We start from the raw sequence: 20,991 nt of genomic DNA, 5'->3' as shown, positions 1-20,991 counted from the left end.
CCCCAAGAAGAGCAGCATGAGAAAAGATACATAGCAACTCACTGAATTCAAGAGAAGAGGCCAATGTATTAAAAATGCCTATGGAATACTGACTAATTGAGAATGACTGCAGTATGGAAAGATCCCAAACGTGACGATGACCTGAACATGAAGAGGGAAATGTGTAGATTGCAGAATGGTCAGACTGTGACATATGAGCTGGACTAAGATACTGCTTAAGAAGAGTACTACAAAAGAAACCATTATAGATGTGTAAAGATGTGCCCTCGTGGGTCCCTGCTCATTGACATGCAATGAAACCACCAGATGTATACTGATTGTTTTTTATGTTTTTGAATAGCGTACGCTTGCCAAATATTGGTATGCATTCTTTTCTTTCTTCCTTTCTATTTGTTCTCAATAAATCAATTATTTGTTTCCCAAAAAATCCAATGGACTAAATTTCTTTCACAGGGGTCACTCTTCATCGCAGGAGGAACGTTTGATCTTACAATAAGAACATTTCTGAAATGTCCACAATTTTACTCTGCATTTTAGCCACACTGACTCTTTCACACTCAAAATCACTCACCTTGCACTCATTGACCATTTAAAACAAGTAGGCCCAAGTCATAAAAAGTAGTAAATTGTCACTAAACGATTTACTACTTCTTGTAGTTCACACGCATTGCCAGTAGTAAGCTTGGAGAGCTGAGCCAGTGCAGGAGACCTACTGGCAATTTCTTGTGACATTTTTACATTATTGCTGTTTTCCGAGGGCAGAACTGTACAATTCTGCACTGGGGAAAGCGTGACTCTGTGCAACTGCACATTTTCTAAAAAATGTTTGCTCCATGTTTCCCTATACCTGCACAGTTTGGGGATGTTCCCTTACCCTTTCCAACCTGAAAATGAAATGGATTTACTCCGTCTAAGCTAGCGGCATCTGAACATCTCCAAAGTGGGAAAGTGCCGGAGAGGAGTTTATGATGGGTCTTAAACTCACAAGTTTGTGGCCATTTACAAACTCTTAAGACAAACTTATTTGAATCATCGTACTCTCCATTAAGAGGTCAAATATGTTTTTGCACTGTATCTTAAAGAGAATGAAAATATCACCCTAGGTGTCGGAGGGTTCGCACAGCTTGCTAATAATAATTCTATTACTTATGGATTTGAACAATGGGTAACTGTGGAGAAAATTAAGAGTTATCAGATCGGAAAAGTCTAATGCGGCACCGTTCACAAATGGCATTCCTTCTAAGATATTTAAATGTGATCTGGATTGCTGGTTGCGGTGGCTATATCCTTTTATTTAACGCATGCTATTTTACATCAGCAGTCTTGGCCTCATGGAATGCGTCCATTTTGTGTCCATTTCACCAAACGGATATTAATTCAGACCAAATCAACCATCACATGATTGCCTGATTAGTTACGGAAGCCAAATACTATGCTACCATCTTAGACAAACTCACTGCTTGGGCCCAAGAGAAAGCCCTAATTCCTTGTCTTCAGATAGGCTTTAGAGCCTCTAGAGGAACTTGTGATAATGTCAAAGCAACGTCGATACTGACTGAATGCCGTACAAGGGCTTGGGCAAACCCAAAAGTGACTTAGATGACATTAACGGTAATAGGATTAGAGAAAAGTCACTTTTTGGGGGAACTCCCAATAGCTGTTGTGCGCAGTCCAATTCCTCTAAAGTAATATGTGGGTTCAAGTAAAATTAGCCAAGTTTCATCCTGTTGCATAAAATACCCACAATAGGGGTAGCTTTTCAATATTTATGTGGCAGATATGGAATTAAGAATAATAGTGCCTACCACCTCAAGCTTTGTGGGAAAGCTGTGTTAATTCTGCAATATGCCCATGACACAATTTTGCTATACAGATCTAGTACTGATACAGTAGATGGCTTGGCCAAATACTGTATCAAGAATGGCCCAGTAATCAATATGTTTTATTTTTGTTTTTGTAAATCTTTTTATTGAAACAACACGCCATCTCATTTTACAGGATACACATAGCAAAGTAGATAGACATTTCACCAAAAAGTTAGATTTGTCACAACAATCAGCTAAGGATAACTGAACATTTTTCGGTTCTCTCCCCCCCCCCCCCAATTAGAGTGGTTCTTCCTCCCAACCATAATAAATATGGTTACATCAAATGTGATCATCTTTGGCATAAAAAGCAATAAAATCAGATGGTATTCATTGGAATGGAATTGTTCCCATCATAGTAAACAAGTTGTGAGTGCCCAACTGCAAGTGAAACTGGTATTCTGACTGTTATGTTGGCTGTGGCATCATGCTAATCTAGCATGTGCACAGAGGCCTAGACCCGTCCCTGACAAAGTGAAGGCCACGACCTGTCCTCTGCAGGAGAAGCACACCAAGCTGCCATCATAGTTGGCAGGGGACTAATGTCCATTCACATTACATTCTGGTGGAGGTGTTCTGTGTTTTTGAAATTATAGTGACCAGACCTTTTCCCTGTGTCACCGTGAGTGCAGTCTACAGCCCACACCGGTGTAAATGTTCGCTGTGATGTGAAACTGAGAACCTGGTGCTGACAATTTCTGTGCATTTTGAGTGTCTGTGTTGTGAGTTTGAGGACCAGGACCCAATTGTTATACCTATAGTAGGAAGAACCACAGGATACCAGTGGAAAAGAAAGTCATCCATCATGGTTGGGCCTAGTACGCCCTGTCTACCTGTACCCTCGCCAACAAAATACCCCCGCTCACCTCCCACCCGTGCCTGACACTCATTAAAATCATTAACAAATGAATGTATCTGCATACAGAAATTTGGGAATTTATCTGCAAGAAAGAGCCAAGCATCACATCCATCTGTTCTCCTTACAATCTCAATAAGAATCACTTGTTTTGCCTTTCTTAGAATTACAATTAAACTTTCTAATCATTTGACAAAGCGCCTTCTGATGTAATCAGAACCAAATTTCTGTTCTTTTTGGTATACGTCGCTAAGGCCTTTTTAGGCAGATTCTAGATTTGCTTTGAGGCCATGCAATACATCTTTTTAACCACCCTTCTTAAACAAATCAGGCCACATTAAGGCTCAAATGTGGTCTTCTGTGTCAGTCTGTGCCACCTCAGGCAAGTGTTTTGCATCTTTTGCATTGCTGCAGTAAGCAAGAGAAGGTACATTACAATCTTATATTTGGGAGAGGGAAATACATACATCTTTTTCATTTTAAAGGGATCATAAAATAACAATTACAATTAAAATCTGTGGAAATGGACCACATGCAGGGAACTGAGACAGCCCATTTTAGCAATGCAATCATACTCATTTGAACTTCATTAGAGTCGCCCTAAGTATCAGAAAGCAGGATGGTTCTTCCATTACTCTGTAAGTTTTTTGTTATTTGTTGGGCTGTTTTTCTTTGGATACCATTTTAATGAATCTTTGGGATTTATAGTTCTGCAGGAATGTTCATTATGTTGCAAGCATTTACGCCATTTGTTATGTGGATACTTTTATGACACCATTTTAATGAATTGTGGTAGTTTAATGTTTTATAGAATTGTTTTTAAGATTGTAAGGCTCTTAGGGCCACATGCATCAAAGTAAGGAATTGTGATTCCTAAATTGCAATTTTTAAGGAATCGCAATATAGGAATCGCAATTGCCTATGCATGTAGGTTTCGCTAAAATATTAGCGATTCCTACACATTCCCTAAGGGCATGTGTGCACCACAATGCACTTTGAAAAGTACATTTATTTGCATTTTTCAAAGATATTGCAAATTGCCATCAACTTGAAGTTGATGGTAATTTGCGATTCTAAACTGCGAAAACGCAATTTGTGATTGCATGATGCATCGCATTTAGGGGATCGCAATTCATGATTCCCTAACTGCATTAGCAGTTAAGGAAATCACAAAAAAATGCTATTTCCTTAATTGCAAAGAAGGTACAAGCATCTCAAAATGGCATTATGCGATCGCAAACGGATGAATTTTCCGATTCGCACTATTTGCGATCGCAAAATGGTTTGATGCATGTGCCCCTAAGTTTTTGTGCGTTTTCATTAAATAAAGAATTATGACTGTCTGACTACTCTTTAGGATATACTCAATATTATCACCTTGGGTCTACCCCTTTTCGTATTAAAGTAGACTCTCTCCTGCCTTACACTAGAGGAGCCCCTCAACTGCCCCCCCCGGTTCATAACTCAGAGGGGGCCTCTCCTTCCTAAGCGCCTCACCCGACTCCCCCAGCTACACTCCGGGCATACCCCACTTCCTCCCGACCCCGTCCCTGCCCTCCCTCCCTTGGTTACCTGGTTTACTCGTTTGCCCCTCATATTTGGTTTTCACCAGTAGTTTTGCAATACCTCCCGCAAACATTCACCTTCCCACACTGGTCCACATCTGTGCCCCCTGCCTAACTCTCACTCAAAGTCTTCATATGTCACATCTACTGTATTTTATTTCTTCCATAAAGGTATCTGCTGAATCCCTATCCCTAACCATAGCTCCAATTTCTCTGCCATTGTAGTGAAATGTCAAGGCTGTAAGATACAACCAGTGTTTTATGCTATTTGTGATGACTATTGCTTTTTGTATAAAATGTATTTTCAATAAACGGATTTGAAGGAAAAAGTGATTATAAGAGGCTGTGCTTTGTACTATTCCCTGGTGGTGAATATAAGACAAATATGGAAACAAGGTGACTCCTTCATATTGTTAACATATGAGAGAGTGCAAACGGAAGTATTGTGCACATTATTAGCAGCTGCATTGTTCTACAGCCTGAAAAGGAGCTATTTTTAGGTCCTTCCTTTGGAAGTTCAGGCCTTCAAGCACACAGATAAGCCATCATGTGATAGCTCTGACTTGCAGTTAGTCAGTGAAGTTACAACATTTATGAAAGTTGTAAAAAAGTAATTAAATCTGGTTGAAGAGTTTGAACAGAAAAAAATGCCCACTTTGATTCAATTGTCTTTTTTTCTATATAAGAGCATAGGTGGGTGACTTGTAATGTTGTTTTAATCTTTTTTTAATAGTTTTATGGCATCCCTTACATCTTAGGAGGATGTTAGTGAGTTTGATTAGCGTGAAATATCTTCCTAGATTAATATGTTCTTTGTATTGAAAGTGATCACTCAAATCTATACATTTTATGACTTACTAAACAGTGGCGGTTGGTGACATTTGAAACTGGTGAGGTGTAAAAGTTGGATATGACTTTTATGTGGCTAACGAAGCAAGCAAGGGTAATGGGCAAAGGTGGATTCCTGTCTCATACCTTCTAACTGTAAACCAAGAGGTACAATTATAATTTGTCACAGAAAGTAATTCGTTTAGAGCCATTTAATTTCACTAACAAATCAAAATGTGTAGTTTAGGTATGGATTGCTGCAGTTCAGGATACACAAACTGTACAATTAAGGTTGGATGCTGGGGCCAAGAAAACCAGACATAGTAGTATAAATGTATTCTGCAAATTTATGAGAGTTGAGGTAGCAGGCACTGAAAGCGCGCCAAGGAATGCAGATTCTAAAGAGAAGACCAATTTTCCTCCGCTTATAAGAGGTGTACCATGGGATGTAAATAAAAACGTGAGCATTTCTAGTTGGCCCCAATCACCTTGAGACTGACAAGGGTAATTACACAATATGCTGGATTCAATCATACATCTACTCAAGCTGGGCATTTATATTTCTTACGTTTCTGTAATTTGTTTTCTTCGCTTTTTGTTTGCTGGTCTCGTGCGCACTCGGTAATGAGCCTCCTTTCCCTTCATCCAGCTGCTCTGAGTTCAATCCCCGTTTCCCTTGATATGGCCTGGCAGTTCCTGACATGGCTTTGGATAAGCCTTCCTTGTTCTGTCACTGACGTGACATGGCTGACAACACCTCAACCCAAAGAACCTTCTAGTATCTGAGACCAGCGGGCTGAGGGGTGGTGAGGGGTAGCAGCAGTGAGGGGAGGTGGACGGCCTCTTGCCTCAGAGTGACAGTGGTGAGTGAAGCCTTAGGCTCTCAGCCTGACATGAGAGGCCAGGAATGTCGTACTCAGCTCTCTAGCACACCTCTACCTCCCCTGCCTGTAGGAGCTGGTGCAGCGAGAGTAAGTCCCAGTCAGGGTGACGTCATACAGTGTGAGCCCAACATTAGGAGATCTAAAACCGCCTGCCTCAAGTCTGCCAAATAATTTGTCACTTAACAGAGATGGGCACAAATGTAAACAGTACTGACAAATTATTTTCTTGCCAAGTCAAAAAGGTTTTGGTTTCTCACCGTGCAGTAATCTAACAGGTCTTCAGCGTTGGTTAATCAAAAAAGAAGTACAGGGAACAAGCAGCGCTGTTAATGGCGCTTAAAACATCCTTGCCGGACCACAGGGGAAAATGAGAAATTAACGTATGAAGACGTCCGACCGTGGCTCCAAGTGTATGTCCCACATTAGAACCCAATTCGCAAACTATCCAATCCAGGAGCCTCTATCATGCTGCTAATGAGCACGAGCAAAGCGCCTGGATTGGCTGGAGAAGGCCGGCCCAGCACCCCGAAAAGCACTGGATGCCTGTGCCTGCTCTCCAACCCAGCTGTCTAAGACAACTGGGCCAGAGAAGTTTGAATTGCGCATGTCAGGCTGGCCGTAGCAAGATAGCCAGCCAAACCCACATGCGCACTTCATACTGTGGCCACTCCTCATTGCTGCCAATCAGCAGCAATGACGCATTGGCACTGCCCCTCACACTCCGTTCAGCAGTCACAGAGTAAAAAATAAAATCGTAATAAAAGAATGTTATTAACATTTTATTTTTCACGCTTTCTGCAGCAGTGTGGCGGGGGGCGACGCTCCTCCGCTTCTATGGAGGAACTGCAGTTTGTAAATAATACCTCTACTGTTTTGTTTTAAAGGTATTTAATGGTGTACATTGGTAGAGATACTTTGCTGCATTACATTTGATATAATTGGCTGCATCACATTTCAAAAGGTTTTTATTAATTCTTCAATAAAGTCTTTGCTAGGTTACTTTCCACCCCTTGCTTGAAATGTACTTCTGCATAATGGTATGCAATTGTGGCTCTCTATTATGCAGTAACCAATGCATTTATGCCTCTTCCGTACCCTTTTTATACACACCTGGCAGGTTAAATCCACCCCTTTGGTGCTGTAAATGGTGGTTTACAGATTAGAATGGCTAGGTGAATTGACTCACACGGTCTACAACTTGCCCAAAGAGCATTTAAAATATAGACCGCTATACCCACTGAAGCAATACGTTCAATTCTATCACAACAGCTCTAAAAGAACATCTGCAATATGTTTAACCTCCAAGTTCGCTTTACAAACATTTCTAATTTTATCATCACACATAAGTTACCCAAAAGCAGGAGGTATTTTTTGTCACCAGCTGTGATCTTGTAACCATTCCTTTCAAGATCATAATTCTTAACTCCCCCCAACTGGTCTAACAAAGACCCATCATAACCTTTAAATGTCCCTTCTAACATCTTGCTGAAAGCAACCTTGCTGCCAGTGAAGGCATTCCCAACCGCTTGAGAAAGAGAGAAAGCTAGAACTTCCCTTAGTTAACTTAAATTACCAAAAGCCCTAAACCCTACTGATAAAAATAATTTGCAGAGACACGTCAGTGCTACAAATGTACATTAAGTTATTATGTGTCTTCTTCAACCGTGGGAGATCTGAGATGCCACCACCACAACATTAGCAAGCTGCTTTACTGGCATTAGTTTCAGAAGCAAGACATTGCTCATAAAGGTGTTCTCTCTTAATTTTAAGGCGTCATGAAACTCTAGCTGTATGTTTAAAACAATTTGTCCCAGCTTATCTTTTTTTTCTTTTGATATTTCAGTGTTACTTGACGTGCCACAAAAAATGTTTAGAAAGTCTCCTGATTGTTTGTGGCCACAAGAAGCTGCCCGGCCGGACAACGATTTTTGGAATAGATTTTAAGCAGGTGTATCGCGACTTTCCAGAAGAAGTCCCTTTTATCGTCAGGAAGTGTACTGCGGAAATAGAGAACCGAGCCCTTGGAGTGCAGGTAAGCAAAATCACAGGGCGACCTCCTAATCCTTTGCTAACCTGTACTTATTATGGCTGAAAGGTGCCTATTCTTCAAGTTGCTCCAACTTCTAACTTCATGAAACAGTTATTAAATGTCTGTCCCTTTCTTGTGGAACTAAACTTCACCTTCCCTTGCTGAAGTCATCAAGGACATGAATCCAAAGGAAGACTGGGAATTTATGCCAATCTTCAAAAAAAACCTCAGGGGCAGATTTACAAAAACTGGCGCACTTCTGCATATTAGCAGAGAGGTGTCAGTTAATTTGCGTCACGAAAAAAACCCCTTGTGCCAGCATGGATTTGTCGCATTTACATTGCGGCGCACCATGGCGCAAGGATTGACAGATGCGTGACCCATCTGTTGGTGTAAAGGCAGTGCATTGCTGGAGTCGTGTCGCAAGCACAATGCAACTCCAGCAATACTCAGGAATGTCTATTCCTAGTATGCTGCATCACTCCTTACGCCTGCTTCAAGCAGGTGTAAGGTTTTGATGCATTGACGTCCTAAAAGTGGCGCAGTGAAATCTTGTAGATTTCACGGTGTCACTTTTGCAAGGCTTTCTTACGTCGGAACGCCCACCCTGCATACATTATACCTGATGCAGGTATAATATAGCGCATGGCTTTACAACGTGACACATCTCCCTAGATGCGTCACGTTGTAAATGTGTTGCAACGTGGTGCATTGTTTATGATGCCGCTGCGTCACAAAAGTGACACAACGGCGGCGTAAAAGTGTTGCAAGGAGCTTGTAAATCTACCCCTCAGTTTTATACTTGAATCTACAAACCACGATATTCTGCTTTTCACCTTCAACTCTTTGTTAAATATAACACCACCTGTATGCAGCAGGAATTATTAGGATAATAATAGTAGTAAGAATAATAATAGTAACAGCAATACTACCGATACCACTAATAGCAATGATTTTATAACCGCAATTATAGCACTCATATTAATAACTTGTTTTTTATAACAGACATTGTTATACAATGTTGTAAACAACATGGTGAGTATTATGAAAACATGCACACAGCTCTGGTTTGCACCAATGCAGATCCTCGTTCAGTGCAGCTCGCTCAAACTAGAGCTGTGCACCCGATCAACAAAAGATGTGCTTTCACCAGGACACACAGTAACACTCCGGGCTAGTGCATGCAGTAGAAAACGCAGTAGTAAAACACAGGACAACTGTCAATGTTCCCCTCCTGAGCACCCCTGGCCTTTCTTTGGAGCAAGTCCAAGGTCCCCTCGGGTGCAGTCCAGTCGAGTTACCTGGGAAACTCTGTGCCTTCATCCAAAGTGCAACCTAACTGTGTACCTTCACATGGATTGTGCACGCTTTTCAAATCCCTCGAAGCTATTTACCTATGCCCTTGCTTGGGGCCATGCCTCTACATATTTGTGGCATCACCCACTTTGAATTGCACAAGAACACCTTTGCACCAGGGCAATCTGTATTACAGTTGAAGCCGCACAAGCAAACTCGGCTCCTGCAATACCAAATGGACCAAAGAACAGGGGCATGCTTGATAGCATGGTCCCAGAAGATTATTTTATCCAACTCAGTGGTCCTCATTTATTGTTGCCCAAAGAATGAAAAATAACCAGTCAGTATTCAATTATGTGGCCTGCATGCTGCCACACATCTGTACAGGAGGCACAAGAAGTAACAGAGTTATATTACCACCATTATTTAAGAACATACAACGCTCCTCTCCGGGTCCGTCAAAAGATACTAATGTGGTACACCCATCCACTCACACTCAAGCCCATTCCGGGTAAAGGAACCAGAAAACATTCTGGATTATTCACTATCAAATAATCCCATTCCTTAATGTTTCGAAGTGGACTGTACACTATCAAATACTCCCATTCCTCGATGTTTGCAATTGTAACCTTTTCTAGAGATGTGTAAGTGGTGAATCACTGTAGTAATCCTTTGACAGGTGACAGGGCTGCCGGTCTTGATTCTGGAGCTGGAAGAGAATTAAATCACTAGAATGTGGGAAGCTCCATTAAAGCCAATGACGCGTCTCAAGGCTGATAATGGCTGGTATAAGCCTTCTGCTCCAGCATTCCAATGTTTGTCTTTCTGTTTGTCTCGTTTAAATTTAGAATGTTCTACCCTCGGTGAGTGGGATGTTCGAATAGCCTTATAGCCCGTCTGCCTAAGGCTATACCAGTTGTTAAAGGCACTCTCTCTTGTTACAGGCCTTCATCTACGGCTCAGGCCTATAACTCTGGTGCAGGGCTTTAACAACCGGAAGAGCCCTCGGCCAATGGGCTGTCAGGCTATATGAAAAAGTTACTTACCTTCGGTAATGCCTTATCTGGTAGAGATTCTATTTACCTGCAGATTCCTCGCCTTAATATTTCCCTAGGTGCCAGACTAGATATGGAAACATTTTTGCAATTCCCTCACTCACCAGTAGGTGGTGTTGTGCGGCTCTGCATCGGATCTGTCCCGCCCCGGATGTGACATTGGTACTTCCATATATGCACCACCTCTGCGAGTTGACATGAGTTTATTTCTGGTTTCTGTCTGTGCCATCAGACATGGAGCTATGGAAATCAGATGATGCAGTGTTCAAATGTTTAGATTTGACATCTTACTAATGAACTCTAGGAGTCTATTCCACCGAACAGGGAGGAGGGTGGATCAGTGAAGAATCTGTGCTTAGACAGTGTCTATCAGAAAAGGTGTTAACAAAGGTAAGTAACTTTTGATAGCGATGTCTAACTGCACATTCCTCACCTTGTGAATGGATACCAAAGCAGTACACCTCCTCAGGTGGTGGGTCTGTGGAATGGCTCTGAACAGGAAAACCTGCAGGACAGATCGGGTGAACCACCCGTCCCACTGGGCCTGGCTATCCAGGTAGTAATGTTTTATGAATGTGTGGAAGGACGCCCATATTGCAGGCTAGCAAATGTCCAGGACTGCCACACCAGCGCAGTGGTAGCATTATTTGCTCTGGTGGAGTGAGTGTGCAAGCCTTCTGGGGGCTGTTTCTTGGCCAGCCCATTGCAGATCTTCGTGCATTACACCTTTGATCTAGAGACGGTCCCCTTTTGCACCGGTTTGCCTTTCTTAGCTCCAGAAAAAAGATTTTAAAAAGCTGGTTATCCGGTCAGTAGTCTCTGGTTCGATCCACATAGAAGGTAAGCACCATCTTGGTGTCAAGGCAGTGGGGCTGTTCATCCTCCATGGAGGTATGAGGCAGTGCATAGAAAACAGACACGGTGATAGAGTACCCATGTGGAAGAAATGACTACCTTAGGCATCGATGCTGCTTTAATCTGGAGGGCTTATTTGTCCAGAAGAAAGATGTATATGGTGGCACTACTGACAAATCCTCGAATTCACTCACTCTCCCTGCCAATGTTATGGTGTTGAGGAATGCTGTCTTGATAGTGAGTAGTCGAAGAGTGCAACTGTGCATGCGATGAAAATGAGTGCACATCAGGTAAGTGAGTACCAAATTAAGGTCCCACTGCGGAATCACAAATGGTAATGGCGGAAACAAGTAGATCTGCCCTTTCAGAAAACTCATATTCTAACAAAACAAGGGGACCCAAAAGGTAGTTGAGGACCTTGGGTAATCGTTAATTTCAAACAAACAGTGGTCCTCAAATGGTTCAAGGAATAAAGGGAATAAATATAGTACAGAATCGAAACTATATTAAGAATGTCCAGCCGGACACCCAGTTTAATTCTTCAATGAAACACAAACAATAATCAACAGCAACACATATGTGGGACACAGTCCTGCATCCGTTGGGGAAAAAAAGACATATACACAACAAACAGACATTTCAGGCAAGGCAAAGGAGCTTATTTACAAAATCCAGTGTTTTAAGCTTATTCCATACAGACAATGCACTTTTTTACGTAATGGGTTAATGTGCACGCTGTTTAGATTGGGGTCGACGACGTTTCGATCCTATTACAGAGATACAAGGATCATCATCAGGACGGAAGAATGTACAAGCCTGGTATTGAAAGAAATTGCCTGTAGGGAAATGAGAGGGGAAATAAGAGTGAAAGAGGGGAAAAAGGAAAATTAGAGCTAGGATAAGGCAGCTGCGGTAATTTTAGCCATAATTGTGCACAGTGCACATGCCGCTTGTGAGTGCATGCATATTTAGAAATTGTGGCGGTCGTTAAGAAGCCAGCGGGTGAACTGGTGAAGTAACCTGGATGGTTTCTAATACACGAAAGAATGAGGGGGTGGAAAAGGCAAGCATTAGAATGGCACCGAAAAGAGAGTGCTACGAATGGCTGTAAAAACGTGGTCTGATGGGTGGCGAGATTCGAGCCGCATAGAGTGTGGACGAAGTATTGCAGGCATTAGGTGGTGACTGCCGGACATCATGTGGATCACAACACGGGATGTGGGGTAGCCAAATGGCCCGCTTACCGTAGTGAGGAAAAAACGGATTCCAGACGTGTTCAATGTCGGAATAATGGAACTCACGTCTTGTAGTAGAAATAAAGGTCTGACAGGCGGCTCGTGAGTACGGGTGTAACCGTAACGATAGCTGGGACGGAAGAAAGGCACGTAAGGCAGTGAACAAGTGAACGGATAGGGGCGCCGAGGCGGAAAGGGCGGGCAGGGAGAGGTACCTGTTTCTGGTCGGAAACGGGCAATTCGGATAAGTTGCTCCGATAGGTAATCCCAGAACTGGAAAAAAAATAAAAAATAAGGTGCGAAGGGAGATACCTGGCATCCAGAAAAACCGGGCAATTTGGTTAATTTGCTCCGATGAAAGATCCGTGAGATTGCACTGGAAAAGGGAAAAGTGCAAGTTAGTGAATTGGTCAATGGTGAGTGGACCCGTGAGGGGCGAAGGTTGGAGCGCTTACCGAGATCAGGTGGCGTCCTCAGGTAACGATGAACAAGTGACGAGGAAAACCAGGGAAGCGTGCTGGTATACATGCAGCGTGGGCGTGTGGGGCACTAGAGCGTAAAACCACGCCGCCATGATGGGAGAGGAGAGTAAGGATGGAAAAAAGACTCACTGTTAGGGAAGTCTTTGAAATCGGAAAAAAGTGCATCAATGAAAGGAACATTTTACATGTTGGCAATCTAGAGTGAAATCCACAAAATTAAATATTATGCGCCAGAGTATGAGAGTAAAAACATCACACAATACAATTCCTTCATATCAGTGAGAGAATGGCGTGTGGGGCACTAGAGCGTATGACCGCGCCGCCATGCTGGGGGAAGCAAAGGGATGGAAAAAATCATCAAAATTACGACGAGTTTGGCAAAAAGTACATCAGTAAGAAAAACACATTTTCGTTATTGAAAGTCATGAGGAGAATAGAAATGTTCATATTAAGCGCCACAGTATAAAAGAGGGAAGAAAATTATGCCATGTAAGGACAGGATTTTACATCACAATTAATGAATGTTTGAGAAGAGTCAATCTCAATTAGACATAAGAAATTTCAATGACAACAAGGTGTGGATTTAAGACAACTTCTTAAGAACTGTGACAGAAATTGTAAATGGGGGGGAAAAAGTAGTCAATGGGGGGAAAAAAGGCAGAGCCATTCCAGTGAGAATTAAATGAGATTGGTCCAGTCCTCATTGCGGTTCAAACCATCTTTGATGCTGTTGGTACGAATGATCATTCTAAGTTCTTCTTTATTTAGGATTTTTGCAATGTCCCCGCCCCTTGGGGGTTGCTTGATGGTCTTGATAATTGTCCACTTGATGTCATCCTCTGTATGCCCCATTTCAGAAAAATGTTCGACAAGAGGGGCGTTGAGGGTTTTGCAGCGCACTCTACTTCTGTGCTGACCAATGCGTAGTTTGACTTTTTGTGTAGTTTGGCCAATGTACACTTTGTTACAGGGACAGGAAATCAAATAAATGACATTGCTGGTGTTACAATTGGAAAACAAAGTCAAAGTGATAGAAACATTGTTAAATACAAAACTCTTTCCTTCTATAGTCATGCTGCATACATTACAATTACCACATTTGGCATGACCAATGACGGGTGCAAGACCCCAGTGAGCGTCCAAGGTCGCCATGGGACGAGTGGAAGGTAGGGCGGCCCTTACTAAATGATCCTTGAGGTTGCGGCTCTTTCGGAAGGCAAACAAGGGTCGCTCTATTGAAAGATTACCCGCATTTAACACTGGCCAGTGTTGCAAAATAGATTTGCGAATTTGATTAGAAGCGGGGGAGAAGGTAGTGACGCAAACTATACGGTCGGTATTGGTTTTAGTTCTAGGAGATAGGAGAACTTCCCTTGGACAATGCCATGCTCGTTTTTGAGCGTTACGCACAAGTCTCTTAGGATACCCTCGGTCTCTGAGTTTTTTGGTGAGAGTGGAAGCTTCAAGGAAATAATCTTCTTTGGAGAAGCAGTTGCGTCTAATGCGCAAAAACTGGGAGTATGGTAGCGAGTCTCTTAAGGCTCTGGGGTGATGACTTTCATAGTAGAGTAAAGTGTTTCTCTCAGTACTTTTCCTGTAAAGTTTTGTGAGTAGTTCGCCATTGGAATGATATATGGTAAGGTCAAGAAATGGAATGTGTGATCTGTCATATGTGTTAGTGAAATTGAGGCCTGAGCAGTTATTGTTCAACCAATGGTTAAATTGACATAGTGTGGTCTCATTGTGATGCCAAATTAGGAAAATATCGTCTATGTAACGACGCCATAGGGTGATACCAGAAAGGAATGGATTAGTGGGCGAGAGAATGGAAGTCATTTCTAAATGGTCCATATAGAGGATGGCCAGGTTAGGCGCAAAGACTGCTCCCATCGATGTATCTTTGACTTGTTGGTAAAAATCATTCTCAAAGGAGAAAAAGTTGCGGGTGAGACAAAGTTCTAACAGCTGGATGATGAACAGTGTAGGGACACAATGAGGGCGTGGTCTGGAGTCTAGAACCTGTTGAATTACAAGGAGTGCTGGGATTTGTGGAATGTTAGTGTAGAGTGATTCTACATACATGGTGCATAGAAGATCATTAACTGGGTCGAAGGGGTGGTGTTCAATGAGGTTAATCATAGACCTGCTGTCTCTGATATAACACTGGGTGAGGGGTACGAAGTCCTTAATGAAATGGTCTATATATTGACCAAGAGGCTCAAGGATGGAGCCACAACCAGAAACTATCGGGCGTCCAGGAGGGTTACTCTGATTTTTGTGAACTTTTGGGAGAGTGTAAATGACTGGGGTGCGGGGAGCTTTTACATTAAGGAAGAGAAATTCCTTCTGACTGAGGAAGCCCTGCATTTTAGCCTCTGTAGTTAATTGAAGAATCAGTGTCTGTAACTCTTTGGTAGGGTTTGTAAGGAGTCTACAATAGTGATCAGTATTGGATAACTGTCTAAGAATTTCTGCTGTGTATGTATCCTTTTCTTGTAGCACAATACCCCCGCCTTTGCTGATTTGATGATTAGCGATTGGTTCAACTTCAAGGAAGAGATGGCGTTTTTCTCTTGAAGGGTAATGTTGTAGGGGATAAAGCGTTTTTTAGATTCCAAAGTAGATAGATCTTTAAGAACTAATTTCTCGAAGGTGGTGATTTCACTAGGTATCATACTGGTAGAAGGGGAGAAGGTGGATGGAGGTCTGAAGGGAGTGTTGCCAATGAGCGGTGTGGAAGGATTCAAAAGAAAAAAGGTATGTAGACGTAACCGTCTAAAAAATCTGAGCAGTTTAGTATGGAGTTCTAGGAAATTAGGGTGAGTGGTAGGGACGAAGGATAAACCTTTACTGAGTATGGAAACCTCAGGATCAGTAAGTACATGTTGGGACAAATTAAAAATGGGTATGCATTGCGAGTTAACTTCGTTTACCATTGGTAAAAGTTCTGGCGAGTTTGGCGTTCCCCTGGTGGATTGTACCATCTTTGGGGCTGTTTGACACAACCACGTTTTGGCGGTTCGTTGTGACCTCAGCCTAAAAAATTGCTATTAGAGCCAGAGTAAGGAGGGCCAGAAGGACAGTTAGATGCACTAGTACCCTCACCTGGGTCTGAATTATCTGAAGAATCTGCAGAGGTATCGGAAAAACCCACAAGATTGTTACGTCTGTTGAAGCGTCCCCAGGGTCTACTGTTTTGTGGATTGGAGTATGCCCTGTTGGTGTAAAAATCCTTCTGAAGATATGGGTAGGTGCGCTCAATATTGTATGTTCTAATATCTTTACGGACTTTCACTGACTTTTTGTTTTGTTCTATTCTTTGAAAATCATCAACTGTCTTTTGTATTTGTTCAAGTAATTTCTTACTGTCTGCAATTGGGCATGATTCCTTGATTTGTTTCTCAATTTCAAAAATTTCTTCAGCTAATTTCTTAAGTGACTCAACGGCTGTGTCGATGCCTAGCACCAACCAGTGTCGAGAGCAGGTGGTACCTAAGTAGCTGAAGCTGTTAATGTACTTAGGAATATCAGTGAATATTCCGGGAATATTACGCACTTGTAACCCAGTGGGAATAATCTCGGCTTTCAAATATTCAGTGAGCATCCGAACCATAAGTTGAAGACGGACCTGTTTCTTTTTGCATTTTTCTAGTTGTTCAGTTGATGATGCATTGGCAGTTGAGGGGGAATCTGTTGACTCGGAAAATAGGGAAGGGCCTTCACATATTTTCTTGATGTACTCGTCAGAATAAAGAGGTGCGTGATCAGACATAACAGTGAGAATTTGGAGGACAGGGGTTTATAGACGGACGTAAGAAACAAGGAACCCACTTACTGGTAAGGGGATAGATATCCTAACCCTTGCAATCCAGCGATTGCGCTTAGCATATTCTAACAAAACAAGGGGACCCAAAAGGTAGTTGAGGACCTTGGGTAATCGTTAATTTCAAACAAACAGTGGTCCTCAAATGGTTCAAGGAATAAAGGGAATAAATATAGTACAGAATCGAAACTATATTAAGAATGTCCAGCCGGACACCCAGTTTAATTCTTCAATGAAACACAAACAATAATCAACAGCAACACATATGTGGGACACAGTCCTGCATCCGTTGGGAAAAAAAGACATATACACAACAAACAGACATTTCAGGCAAGGCAAAGGAGCTTATTTACAAAATCCAGTGTTTAAAGCTTATTCCATACAGACAATGCACTTTTTTACGTAATGGGTTAATGTGCACGCTGTTTAGATTGGGGTCGACGACGTTTCGATCCTATTACAGAGATACAAGGATCATCATCAGGACGGAAGAATGTACAAGCCTGGTATTGAAAGAAATTGCCTGTAGGGAAATGAGAGGGGAAATAAGAGTGAAAGAGGGGAAAAAGGAAAATTAGAGCTAGGATAAGGCAGCTGCGGTAATTTTAGCCATAATTGTGCACAGTGCACATGCCGCTTGTGAGTGCATGCATATTTAGAAATTGTGGCGGTCGTTAAGAAGCCAGCGGGTGAACTGGTGAAGGAACCTGGATGGTTTCTAATACACAAAAGAATGAGGGGGTGGAAAAGGCAAGCATTAGAATGGCACCGAAAAGAGAGTGCTACGAATGGCTGTAAAAACGTGGTCTGATGGGTGGCGAGATTCGAGCCGCATAGAGTGTGGACGAAGTATTGCAGGCATTAGGTGGTGACTGCCGGACATTATGTGGATCACAACACGGGATGTGGGGTAGCCAAATGGCCCGCTTACCGTAGTGAGGAAAAAACGGATTCCAGACGTGTTCAATGTCGGAATAATGGAACTCACGTCTTGTAGTAGAAATAAAGGTCTGACAGGCGGCTCGTGAGTACGGGTGTAACCGTAATGATAGCTGGGAAGGAAGAAAGGCACGTAAGGCAGTGAACAAGTGAACGGATAGGGGCGCCGAGGCGGAAAGGGCGGGCAGGGAGAGGTACCTGTTTCTGGTCGGAAACGGGCAATTCGGATAAGTTGCTCCGATAGGTAATCCCAGAACTGGAAAAAAAAAAAAAATAAGGTGCGAAGGGAGATACCTGGCATCCAGAAAAACCGGGCAATTTGGTTAATTTGCTCCGATGAATGATCCGTGAGATTGCACTGGAAAAGGGAAAAGTGCAAGTTAGTGAATTGGTCAATGGTGAGTGGACCCGTGAGGGGCGAAGGTTGGAGCGCTTACCGAGATCAGGTGGCGTCCTCAGGTAACGATGAACAAGTGACGAGGAAAACCAGGGAAGCGTGCTGGTATACATGCAGCGTGGGCGTGTGGGGCACTAGAGCGTAAAACCGCGCCGCCATGATGGGAGAGGAGAGCACGGATGGAAAAAAGACTCACCGTTAGGGAAGTCTTTGAAATCGGAAAAAAGTGCATCAATGAAAGGAACATTTTACATGTTGGCAATCTAGAGTGAAATCCACAAAATTAAATATTATGCGCCAGAGTATGAGAGTAAAAACATCACATAATACAATTCCTTCATATCAGTGAGAGAATGGCGTGTGGGGCACTAGAGCGTATGACCGCGCCGCCATGCTGGGGGAAGCAAAGGGATGGAAAAAATCATCAAAATTACGACGAGTTTGGCAAAAAGTACATCAGTAAGAAAAACACATTTCCGTTATTGAAAGTCATGAGGAGAATAGAAATTTTCATATTAAGCGCCACAGTATAAAAGAGGGAAGAAAATTATGCCATGTAAGGACAGGATTTTACATCACAATTAATGAATGTTTGAGAAGAGTCAATCTCAATTAGACATAAGAAATTTCAATGACAACAAGGTGTGGATTTAAGACAACCTCTTAAGAACTGTGACAGAAATTGTAAATGGGGGGGAAAAAAGTAGTCAATGGGGGGGGGAAAAAGGCAGAGCCATTCCAATGAGAATTAAATGAGATTGGTCCAGTCCTCATTGCGGTTCAAACCATCTTTGATGCTGTTGGTACGAATGATCATTCTAAGTTCTTCTTTATTTAGGATTTTTGCAATGTCCCCGCCCCTTGGGGGTTGCTTGATGGTCGTGATAATTGTCCACTTGATGTCATCCTCTGTATGCCCCATTTCAGAAAAATGTTCGAAAAGAGGGGCGTTGAGGGTTTTGCAGCGCACTCTACTTCTGTGCTGACCAATGCGTAGTTTGACTTTTTGTGTAGTTTGGCCAATGTACACTTTGTTACAGGGACAGGAAATCAAATAAATGACATTGCTGGTGTTACAATTGGAAAACGAAGTCAAAGTGATAGAAACATTGTTAAATACAAAACTCTTTCCTTCTATAGTCATGCTGCATACATTACAATTACCACATTTAGCATGACCAATGAGGGGTGCAAGACCTGCTAAATGGCAGCATGGCGGCGCGGTCATACGCTCTAGTGCCCCCAGGCCATTCTCTCACTGATATGAAGGAATTGTATTATGTGATGTTTTTACTCTCATACTCTGGCGCATAATATTTAATTTTGTGGATTTCACTCTAGATTGCCAACATGTAAAATGTTCCTTTCATTGATGCACTTTTTTCCGATTTCAAAGACTTCCCTAATGGTGAGTCTTTTTTCCATCCTTACTCTCCTCTCCCATCATGGCGGTGCGGTTTTACGCTCTAGTGCCCCACACGCCCACGCTGCATGTATACCAGCACGCTTCCCTGGTTTTCCTCGTCACTTGTTCATCGTTACCTGAGGACGCCACCTGATCTCGGTAAGCGCTCCAACCTTCGCCCCTCACGGGTCCACCCACCATTGACCAATTCACTAACTTGCACTTTTCCCTTTTCCAGTGCAATCTCACGGATCATTCATCGGAGCAAATTAACCAAATTGCCCGGTTTTTCTGGATGCCAGGTATCTCCCTTCGCACCTTATTTATTTATTTTTTTCCAGTTCTGGGATTACCTATCGGAGCAACTTATCCGAATTGCCTGTTTCCGACCAGAAACAGGTACCTTTCCCTGCCCGCCCTTTCTGCCTCGGCGCCCCTATCCGTTCACTTGTTCACTGCCTTACGTGCCTTTCTTCCTTCCCAGCTATCGTTACGGTTACACCCGTACTCACGAGCCGCCTGTCAGACCTTTATTTCTACTACAAGACGTGAGTTCCATTATTCCGACATTGAACACGTCTGGAATACATTTTTTCCTCACTACGGTAAGCGGGCCATTTGGCTACCCCACATCCCGTGTTGTGATCCACATAATGTCCGGCAGTCACCACCTAATGCCTGCAATACTTCGTCCACACTCTATGCGGCTCGAATCTCGCCACCCATCAGACCACGTTTTTACAGCCATTCGTAGCACTCTCTTTTCGGCGCCATTCTGATGCTTGCCTTTTCCACCCCCTCATTCTTTCGTGTATTAGAAACCATCCAGGTTCCTTCACCAGTTCACCCGCTGGCTTCTTAACGACCGCCACAATTTCTAAATATGCATGCACTCACAAGCGGCATGTGCACTGCGCACAATTATGGCTAAAATTACCGCAGCTGCCTTATCCTAGCTCTAATTTTCCTTTTTCCCCTCTTTCACTCTTATTTCCCCTCTCATTTCCCTACAGGCAATTTCTTTCAATACCAGGCTTGTACATTCTTCCGTCCTGATGATGATCCTTGTATCTCTGTAATAGGATCGAAACGTCGTCGACCCCAATCTAAACAGCGTGCACATTAACCCATTACGTAAAAAAGTGCATTGTCTGTATGGAATAAGCTTAAAACACTGGATTTTGTAAATAAGCTCCTTTGCCTTGCCTGAAATGTCTGTTTGTTGTGTATGTATTTTTTTCCCAACGGATGCAGGACTGTGTCCCACATATGTGTTGCTGTTGATTATTGTTTGTGTTTCATTGAAGAATTAAACTGGGTGTCCGGCTGGACATTCTTAATATAGTTTCGATTCTGTACTATATTTATTCCCTTTATTCCTTGAACCATTTGAGGACCACTGTTTGTTTGAAATTAACGATTACCCAAGGTCCTCAACTACCTTTTGGGTCCCCTTGTTTTGTTAGAATATGCTAAG

At 42.7% G+C, this 20,991-nt stretch overlaps 1 protein-coding gene across 5 annotated transcripts in view; it reads left to right on the top strand.

Moving 5' to 3' along the window:
* The window catches only part of GMIP (GEM interacting protein), a 266,944-nt gene that overhangs the window by 214,107 nt on the left and 31,846 nt on the right, over positions 1 to 20,991 (top strand). For all 5 annotated transcript variants that reach the window (XM_085654265.1, XM_085654263.1, XM_085654264.1 and 2 more), the window contains one exon: positions 7,842 to 8,030. In XM_085654265.1, coding sequence (XP_085510391.1) covers positions 7,842 to 8,030 — 189 coding nt within the window. The remainder of the gene's footprint in view (positions 1 to 7,841; positions 8,031 to 20,991) is intronic.

Source organism: Triturus cristatus, chromosome 4_1, assembly GCF_964204655.1.
Source record: "Triturus cristatus chromosome 4_1, aTriCri1.1, whole genome shotgun sequence".
Taxonomy (NCBI): domain Eukaryota; kingdom Metazoa; phylum Chordata; class Amphibia; order Caudata; family Salamandridae; genus Triturus; species Triturus cristatus.
Note: the sequence above shows the minus strand (reverse complement) of the source record. Positions and strands in the feature narration are given on the sequence as shown.